The following is a 10571-nucleotide window of genomic DNA, read 5'->3' on the forward strand; positions in this document are numbered from 1 at the left end:
CAGTGTAAGCTGCGAGAAAGACCCGTGCGCTCTGTGACTAGGCGAGTCAGCATCACAGCCCAATGGAAAATACTCTAAAGATGGGATTTTCATGCAAAATATTTAAAAGATTCCATCTTGATCTCCTGTGCGGCTTTAGCATTTAAAGATAGAACTTGGGGTTCTCCCCGGATCCTGGCTACATCCCATGAAGCCTAACTACACAATTTTGGAATATTTCCTCCATGGTGCTTTGCTTGCTTGTTTGCTTTCGGTTGGGTCAGGTGAGGTGGATGACAGGGCTTCTCTATTGCTAAATGGGTTTTCACAGGAGATGGAAGATAAAAATCAAAATTATTTTTAACGTAAGACAGCAGGGCCTGGTGAGAGGACGCTTCGCCGCCAACAATGAGCAATTCGGCTTCTATAAAGCAGCCGGAAATCAGCTTTGCTGCATTTGGTCCAGGTTGGAGCATCTCCGCAAAAACTGCAATAGCCGCACAAAGGTAGCTCCGGGCGGGGAGCGACGCGCTGTCCTCGGTGCTGAAAGGCAGAGGCGAGCTGTGGGCGCTACAGCCCGGTAGACCCGACGTCTCGCGGAAGGAGAGCGGCTACGGGCCCCGAGCTGTGCTTTCTCAGCGCCGCGCACGCGACGCGTCCACGGCGGTGCGGGGTGCCGGGCGCCGTGCGGGGGAGGGGGCGCGCGCGCCCGCCGCCTGCCGCGAGTCGCGCACGCGCGCCTGGGACTGCCTACCCCTCTCTGTGACTTGCCTGTGTGTGTGTGCGTGTGTGTATGTGTGTGTGTGTGTGCGCGCGCGCGCGTGAGTGAGAGAGGAGAGAGGGAGAAGAGAGCGCGAGAGAGGGTGAGTGTGTGTGAGTGCATGGGAGGGTGCTGAATATTCCGAGACACTGGGACCACAGCGGCAGCTCGGCTGAAAACTGCATTCAGCCAGTCCTCCGGACTTCTAGAGCGGGGACAGGGCGCAGGGCATCAGCAGCCACCAGCAGGACCTGGGAAATAGGGATTCTTCTGCCTCCACTTCAGGTTTTAGCAGCTTGGTGCTAAATTGCTGTCTCAAAATGCAGAGGATCTAATTTGCAGAGGAAAACAGCCAAAGAAGGAAGAGGAGGAAAAGGAAAAAAAAAAAGGGGTATATTGTGGATGCTCTACTTTTCTTGGAAATGCAAAAGATTATGCATATTTCTGTCCTCCTTTCTCCGGTTTTATGGGGACTGATTTTTGGTGTCTCTTCTAACAGCATACAGATAGGTAGGTACCCTTTGTGCTATGCTTTTGAATTGTGCATAATTTGGTGGTAATCTTTGTTCACAGTGTACAAATTAATTCATGTCATGTAGACTTGTGTCATACCTTGACTGCATTCCAGATTTAAACTACCTAGAATATACATGTTTTTCTTAGGATGAAGCAAAAGGAAATAAGTATGGCTTTGATACAATAGAAGAAAAGGTCCTCTCATTTCGGATCCCCAAATTTTATTAATTCTGCCTTAGCGACATTTTCCAGTTTGCTCAGATTTTCTTGGGATCTGAATACAAAGCTTGTGATTACATGGAAAGGAGAAGGTTTCTGGCCACCTACCTCGTCTTCAGACTCTCATCTGGGTCTTGACCTCTTGGCTACCTTTTGGATATTCCACCCCCGCTGTCCGAGTCCGTAGATGTGTTTATTCGGCCCATTACCGTGAATAAGAGACTCTTGGACTGTTGGGCGCTAGCGCGCGCCCCTCCTTTCCCTCCCGGGCACTGACACTGTTCTCTTGCTTGCTGTTTGTTCTTTGCAGGGGGGCTATTTCCTAGGGGCGCCGATCAAGAATACAGTGCATTTCGGGTAGGGATGGTTCAGTTTTCCACTTCGGAGTTCAGACTGACACCTCACATCGACAATTTGGAGGTGGCAAACAGCTTCGCAGTCACCAATGCTTGTAAGTAATGAATATTCATGCCTTTCTGCTGCTGCACGCGGAAGGCTAGCGAGTGTGAGTGTGTGTGTGTGCGTTTCTGGGGTGGTGTGTGCGTTTCTGTGTGTCAGTGTGTGGGTGTGAGTGACTGCACACGCGCGTGCGTGTGACGGTGTAGAGAGAAGGTGGCTGTAATCTCGGGGACCCCCGCTGGCTGGAGGGGGCTGAAGAGAGAGGGAAAGGACTTGAAGAGTGTGCGCATTAGGGAGCTGGGGTGAGGGTTGGAGTCAGGGAGGGCGGCTTTCTTGGGTTCAAGGGGTTTTCGCTCATCTTGAGTGCTTCAGGAGAAGCCCTCCCACCTCGCTCCCCATCGCGCGCCTGTTGGCACCCTGCCCACAGAGAACACGTTCCCCAAGGCGCGCAGTCGGGCTGTTGGACAAATCCCACGGGGGACTGCTGGAGCCCGGTGACCTCCTGCCCCAGCAGCTGCAGCTCGCCCTCGTGGCCCCCAGTTTAGCTCCGCAGCCCCGGCTGGGCTCACCCTACCGCCCTCGCGAGCCCCACGTTCTCCTCTTTGGGACAAGTTGTTGAAATGGTTCTGGAGTTGGGATCGGGGCTGTTACATAAGGCCCACCCGAGGGGCGAGGAGCGAGGCTGACGCAGGCCCAGGCCCGCCGGGTGGCGTGGGGGTGGGGCGGGGAGGCGGTGGCAATGGGGAGCACAGTCAATTTCTCCTGCTCAGTTGCGCTTCCGCTTAAGTTGGAAGGGGCGAGGCCGCCAGGGGCGCCGCGGTCAGCTTGCCAGCCGGGCGCGCTTTGTTCTCAGGTAGCTGGGCCCCAGCAGAGGCAGCCGGGGGGAAAAGGACTGGAAAGCTGTGCGATCCTGCCGAGTTTGAAAATCTGAAGAAGTCGCCGATCAGCCATTTTAGTCTTTGCAGTGCTCCATAATAGCCCTCTCCCTCCACGCAGTGCTCAGGGACTCTCTGGAAAGCTCTGTGATGGATTCAAATAAAGTACCAGAAACCAAACAATTAGGGATCTAAAAGGATTGGTGGGGAGGCCAGAGGGCCCGGTCCCCTCGCTCGCTCCCCAGCGCAGGCTTGGGCAGGCAGTCGCGGCCACTGTGCCTTCCTGCCCTCTTCCCAGCAGCTGCCATCATTTCCTGCCGCCCGCCCTGAGGTGATTCTTTCCTGTCCTAATGTTCGCAGTCTTTATTTCATAGATAACAATTTGGGGGAGATTTGCGGATGGCTCACTTCCCACTTTGGCTAGGGAGCTTGGGGAAAATTACCACAGGAAAAGCCCAACTGCAGCTTTCCCACGTCACACAAACAACTGGTTGCCATCCCTCCTCCCCATTTTAAGCTTTAGTCATATATTCCATGATTTAGCTGGACTATCATATCGGGCCCATCATCAACTCTTGCAACTACTGTCACCCGGACTAATGAAGAAACAATTTTCTTAGACTGATAGAATAGGGGCATTGTGTGGTAATTTGGGATTTAATTGTTTATAATGGATCTATTTAAGAAGGTTTCACTGCTATATATTTTCTTCAAATGTTGACGGCAAGTGAGAAAAGAAAGAAGAGCGGGTATAGGGGTACAGAACCAGAGAGAGAAGAGGAGAATTGAAGTGGATTTGCAGCTTTGAAAAACGCCCGTAATAGAATATCTCAGAAAATTTTAGTACATGACATACAAAGAAATTGACTTAATTAAAATTTGAAGGCTTCTCTATTTGACCTATTTACCTAACAGATTTTGACTATTCATTTGATATCAGTAAGTTCCAATTTTTCCTGAATTATAAGTTTATCATGCAACTGTTCTGAGTATCTAACTGTATATAATTGTATACTTACACGTGAAAATGCTTTGAAAAGTAATGAATCCTAAGGAACGACTGTGGGTATAGGAAGGACATAGGTTTTAAATGTGAAGTGAAAGTATTGACAGCTATACTTTTTGAAAACAGTCAGTGATTGACAAGTTCGCTCATTGGTGAAAATGATGAGAACTTTCTGAAAAAATAACATATATCCATTGACAAAATGAATATTCCTTGATTTCAACAAATGCTAAACTACTGTATTGGGGCTTTGTAAAGATAAAAGACTGTGGTTAGTTTAGGTTATTAGGTTTAGATACTCATTCTTAACATTTTTGAATTTTTTAATATAAATTTTTCCAAAATAAAATATATAGCCAGAATATGTGTGTATATATATATTAAACACATATGTAAATTCATACATTTGCAGAGTGAACACATTCATGTAATCAACATGTGGATTTCTTTTAAAAAATTACCACGCAATTTAATTTGTCTACAGTTCTGAGAAGCTGGAATAATCAAGTCTTCATTTGCACAGTTTTTTCCCCTCCTCAGGAAGTGAAGCTAAAATAAATATGTTCAAATTCCAGAGCCTAAAATTACCCCTGCACGGATTATTATAGTAAGATAGTAAAACAAACTATTTTCAGGAACTGAACACATTTTGAAGATGACAACATGGGAATTCAAAATCATGACATTTGCAGCTTTCATGTTATAAGTAATCCTACTGATTGCTAAAAAGAACTAGGGGGTACTGTGATAGAAGAGAGGCTCATTGGACAGAAATTTCTGGAGCTGACATTAACTCATTGGGCAAATCACTTAACTTGTTTGTGACTCCATTTCTTTATTCTCTGAGACATTTCAAAATTTAGAGATTGCAAAATGAAATAGAGAATTTGTATCCTTTTTTGTTTGTTTGTTTGTTTTTGTACTATGGACAATAGAAAACGTAAAATTAGTTTAACTCTTTTGAGACAGAATGAGAGAGAGGGAAAGGGAGAGATGCTTATGTAAACTGCAATCACAAAGTCAAGAAATGGATGAAAATCTCCAGTGTCAAATTTGTCAAGATGGGTCTTGATCGTTTAAATCCTGCTTAAGGTTTTTCTCCAATGCTTATCCTTTGTTTTATTGCCTTTTTATTCAGGGAAGTCTGTGATTCTTTCCTTTATAAAGTGGAAGCAACAGCATTAAATACATTGACAGCTAAGATCTAAACATCTTTTTCCCATTTCCTCTAGAAATCTCAGGAATTTTGCGAATGACATTATTAGATGATAGATATCATCATGCAATGCTCTTGAAATAGCTTGCTCTTCCAATCATAAAAATCCCACAGAGCTAAATTTACATATTAAAAAGTGGATTTTTATACCTTAGTAATATAATTTCAAAAGGGAAAAGTTATTAGTTTACTAATGTAATTTTATTCCTGAGATGGAGGAAATTATTTGGAAATGTTGAAGTTGATGTTGATATAAGGATCCAGGGAGATTCACTGAATGGGTTAAGGTTATACAAAGAAAATGAAGTCATTCTATTCTGAACTGGGTAAAATGACTGTGTGTGTCTTACTGAGCTCCCACATCCTTCCCTTTCACAATCACAGTGGGATAATGAAAGTACCTATTTTGTTCCATTTGTTTCCATGGGTACCTGAGGCAGTAAGACAGATTTTTAGTTTCTTTCATTTTTTCTCCATCATTCCCTTTTTCTTTTCCTCTCTTCTCTCACTCATTTTTCCTTTCCTCCCTTCCTGTCTTCTTAGCTGAAAAGAGTACCAAGATTTTTTTTTCCTGAAGGTTGTTCAAACATAAGCCTTCATTATGAAAAATACAAAGCATAAAACCAGAAAAAAACCCCTGAGATTAGTACCTGATGTGTTCAGCAGTTGAAATCAGCGATGGGTCCCAGGAATCCAACCATTCATTCAATAAATATTTAGTGAGTGCCTTCAAGGTGTCAGAGAATAAATGACTGCTTTTCTTCATGTTAACATTTTTTTTTTTCTAGCCTTTTCCCTCTAGGCTCTTTTGAATAGCTTTCAAAACCTTGTAGGCCTTCATGCCTTCAGTGTGCATTGGTAGCTGTGGTCTTGTCTAGGAGCTTTAGTATGAGGGTATGAGGGTATTCTAGTAGTTCTTAAACACAAGCAGTTTAAAACAGCAACTAAAAAAATCTGCCTTTTTGTGAAAATAGTAACTTTCACATTAATATATATACACCACATATTGTATGTAGTTAACTAACAAAATCAATAGCAAATTTTAGGAAAATATTTTTACATTGTAAAAGATTTTAGTAAACTTTGATGCTCTGCTAGGTACTAAAGCTTACTTAAAATGAAACTGTGTAAAAGGGCTATAAACATGAGTACTTGATTCTACAGAGCTTGAAAATTAAAAGTATTAAATATTGAATTTACTCCGTAAAACCTTCCCTTTCTATTTCTTTTGATGACTGAATTTTACAAATGGTTATTAGTCTAGTTAAAGATAATTTAATAGTTTTATATTTCAATTCCATACACCAAAATAAATTATAAAAATATTAAATTGAAGGAAACAGCAAATAAAAATCTACTTTTTCTCTAAGCCAGCAGATGGAGATGTTGGAGAAAATATTGCTGTTTCATAAAACTGTTGCGCACACGGAATGCCTTTTAAAACATTGTAAACAAATTTATTTAGATAAACTGAAAAAAATGACATCTAACTGGAAGAAAATTATTCAAAATGCTATCTTAAAAATAACTTTCATTGCCTTTTAAAAATAGATTGCCGTATATTTTGTGTTTTAGAAGATAAAGACTGTTAGAAACAGAATAGATTGTAAATGCTCTTGGAAGATTCTAAAATTATATTTTTTTAACATTTTTAATCTCAATTCCCCAGCTATCCTTTTCGAGCTGTATTTATTGTCATTAAACTTTAGTCACAAATTACTGAGATTTTGTATCTGTCTTCACAAAATTAATTGATGGTTGCTAAGCCTTCATTGCACTTGGATGAATGGACTTCTGTGTGTATGTATTTATAGTTATAGGGTGTAAGTAGTTACAGATTGGCTACACTAGCCTGTTTCGTCATGTTTGTTGAGGTATTTACTAACACCTCAATAGAGTTACAGACTTTCATATGTGCAAAACTTTCATAAACTAGACTCAAGTTGGACTTTCTTAAGCAATGATGAAAATTCATGTTATGAAGAAAACCATGAACACGTGCCAGGACACAATACTGTAAAAGCTGGTGTTGTAAATATTCAGTTATATTCAATTGGAGATTTTGAGGAAATGCCTCTTTGTATGTCAGAATAATTAATCTGTTATTGAAGTATTTGCAGTTAAAATTTCATACTGAGTGTGTATTAAATAGAAATCAAAGAATGGCATTGGTTGAAATATTCTATTTTGAGACGAGAGCCACTAAGTATTGAAATAAAAATTACCTTATGAAGCTATAGAAGCTTAAATTAGTAAGAATTTATTCTTACACTATGCTATTTCTGTTTGAAAGTCTTACAAACTTCAACCTGCTGGCTGAAGAAGGATGGGGCATTTTCATTTCACATCGTCTTTAAAGTGCTAGGGACGTTGTACTGAGACGTTATGACAAGTGACTGCTGATTCATGCCCAGATCTCAAATTTTCTCATAATCTCTTCCAATATCACTTAGCAAACTTTCAAACTTCTTAGAACCTTGAAAATGTTAAGGAAGGCTAAAAAAGAGCAGTTGTTTTTGAGTTATTTCAGTATGTTGCTGTATAATCGAGTTTTCAGAGAATATGTGTTTTTCCTCTCTTCCTCCTCCTCCCTTTTTATGAAAAAGTCAATAGAAGTACTGAATCTGCAGAGCAAATGCTATTACAAGAAATAAAGTCTAAATTGAGATACAGAACTGGTTTTAAACAATTTTTTTTAAGTGAGAACAGTGCATTCATTCAGAGCTAAAATCTTGTATATGATGTAAATATTTGATTGAAATGTTAATGGCAACTGGGTGGATTATATTTCCTTTCTTTTTACAGTAGATTGTACTGACAATACTCCAGATTTCATTAAGTGTTTGCTTTTTTATTATGATGATGATTTTAAGTAAAAATTTCTCAGGTTTTCTCCAATGATCTACATAATTGCCAAATCTCTTGTATGACTGTGTGTCTTCAGTACAACAGGAAAATAAGTTGCTGAATTCAATGTTAGAATTAGAAAATCACCCATGATTTGAAAATGTTTAAACATCAACATGTTTATCAAATCAGGTTTTTCTAGTTTGGAAAAAGAAGGAATGTAATTCTTACAATGCCATTCATAAGATGTCTAACACCTATTATTTTTCAGTGCTATTCAATTTTAAAGTATTTTGTCATCTTTGATAAATTTAACTTACAGAATGAAAACATTTTAAAATTGACAAGGAGAATGTAAAGTGTGGCCTTGTTGAAGACAGGCCCTTGTTGCTGTTAACTGTGTGTTCTTCACGAAGTCTAGCTCTGTTTCTAGTGCATTGACTCACTTAATAATTATTTACCTATTCAACACATTTAATTTTACAGTAGATGTTCTTATCATAAATTATAATTTTTAAAGTTAGAATTTGCATTTGCTGTACATTTGGATTTCAGAATACACAATTTACTTTGTACCTTCCTTGATTCCTATTTAGACAGAGGTGTAATATATTTTTCACTTTCATCTACAACCTAGATATTTTCAAAGTTGTTATTTTTATCTCTAAAGTGATATTGATGTATGTTAAAATGATATGCTGAATATATGTACAATATATACTTTGAAGAGGATTTATAAATGCTAACTCTTAGGATGATGCAAAAACCATGTTGCAGCTGGGCGCAGTGGCTCATGCCTGTAATCCCAGCACTTTGGGTGGCTGAGGTGGATCACCTGAGGTCAGGAGTTCAAGACCAGCCTGGTCAACATGGTGAAATTCTGTCTCTACTAAAAATACAAAAAGTAGCTGGGCGTGGTGGCACGCATCTGTAGTCTCAGCTACTCAGGAGGCTGAGGAAGTAGGATAGGTTGAAACCAGGAGGCAGAGGTTGCAGTGAGCCGAGATCACACCACTGTACTGCAGCCTTGAAGACGTTGAGATTCCGTCTCAAAAAAGAAAAAAAAGAAAGAAAGAAAGAAAAAAGAACGCTCCTCTGCACCCACCCCTCCACCCCCCAAAAAAAAACACACCAAAAAAACCCCAAAAACAAAAATCTTGTTACAAGTGGGTAGAACAGGAGATGCCCTTATAAGGCCCCTGACTGTTATGGGTCTGCCAAGCTTCAATTTTGGTTTTAGATGTTCCAAAGATGTGACCATACATATTCCTTGAATGGATTTAGAATTGTTTTAGTAACTCCCTCCCTGCCCCTAACCAGGATATTTTATACTACAATCTTCTATATTAATTCCTTTAATTTTTAAAATGTACAGAATCACAAAAGTATTATTTTTACTTTTTAGATGATATCTGGGAAGAGAAGTTTCTGGACATAGTTTCTCTTTGTGGACCAGTTGCTCTATTTGCATTAATTTGTGAAATTATTTTGTATTCATATCCTTATTTTTTCTTTTTTTGGGGGGGGGCCTGCAGTCTATGTTTAGGGTTTGTTTTCTAATAATTTTGTTTTGTCTTATTTTCATTCTGTGGATAATTTTCTTGGGTGAAACACCTTGTTATTACATGTTCAATTTTTCACACATTATCTTGTTACTGGAAAAATCATCCGAAGTGCTTGATACTACACCAGCCTGGGTGACAGGGTAAAAACTTGTCTCAAAAAAACACAATAGAGTCTTGAAATTTATCGGTATCTTCGGCTGAACAGAACAAATAAATTTAGGAGCTACCAGATTCCTTATAGAAAGGGAATTGATGAGTAGCTAGCTTCTTAGATTGTTTACATGTTCGTATCCTTATTTCTCAAACAAATGACATATGTAATGTTTATAGTTTTACTATTTGGATTGGTCTTCAGAATTTTACTTTATAATTTTATGTATTTATGGTTATGTTAATACTTACATTTTTCCTGATTGTTTCAGTATTTCAAATATAAACATAAACTTGGTTGAATTGTGAAATGGCTTAAATTTTAGTTCTTCTAAAATACTTTCAACAGGGCATTTTATTTATATGAAGTTTATGTACCCTTCATGTAAAATTGATTTTACATTATAAATACTATGATATTTACTTGTTGTAGTCCTCTAATACTTTCACGCTGGTGAATTTCAGTGAATCTGAGAAGGTACTCCTGCAATGTAAATATTTTTAGTCTAATCTTCCTAAGTACCCAACTTATTGATAGAAATGACTGAAATGTGTTTATATAAACTAAGTATATTCTATGCTTATTAAAACAGTGGAATATTGCCTGATTTTTTATCCCTATAAGAATAGAATATGACCTAAATTAATGTCTAACTTCAGCATAAATTTAATGGAAACTCAAGTTAAATAACTTGATATGAGAAAAGTTTCCTCAGCTCATAAACCCTTCGCAGCTAAAATTCTCTATATTAAAATACCATTCTGTTTCAGACTTAGCATTCATTTTACAATTTCTCTAGCATCAGTATTCAAGATATTGCACTAAGAGTATGTCAACAATTTGTTTATATATATATATTTTTTTGTGCATGAATAAAAGGATAGAGTGGGCATGTTCAAAGAAATAGTTTCAGGGTAAGGGAAAATATTTTTTCCTTATTGTAGATTGAAATTACTGTATTTCTTAAAAGTGATGGAGGGGAAGCTGTGGAGAAAAAGGGAAAAACTAAGAGGCAGCATAACTTGTTGTACTTGAGAG

The 10571-nt window shown here is 39.0% G+C and overlaps 1 protein-coding gene across 6 annotated transcripts in view; it reads left to right on the forward strand.

Moving 5' to 3' along the window:
• The first annotated feature begins 261 nt into the window (after positions 1–261).
• Positions 262–10571, forward strand: part of GRIA2 (glutamate receptor, ionotropic, AMPA 2) — a 148057-nt gene continuing 137747 nt past the window's right edge. For 4 of the 6 annotated variants that reach the window (XM_011970500.1, XM_011970498.1, XM_011970501.1 and 1 more), the window contains exons 1-2: positions 707–1249; positions 1785–1925. In XM_011970500.1, coding sequence (XP_011825890.1) covers positions 1162–1249; positions 1785–1925 — 229 coding nt within the window. In that variant the 5' untranslated portion in view covers positions 707–1161. Of the gene's footprint in view, positions 486–706; positions 1250–1784; positions 1926–10571 lie in introns of those variants that run through there. The other 2 variants (XM_011970504.1, XM_011970502.1) reach the window with 2 other exon arrangements.

Source organism: Mandrillus leucophaeus, unplaced genomic scaffold (assembly GCF_000951045.1).
Source record: "Mandrillus leucophaeus isolate KB7577 unplaced genomic scaffold, Mleu.le_1.0 Scaffold95, whole genome shotgun sequence".
In the NCBI taxonomy this organism is placed as follows: domain Eukaryota; kingdom Metazoa; phylum Chordata; class Mammalia; order Primates; family Cercopithecidae; genus Mandrillus; species Mandrillus leucophaeus.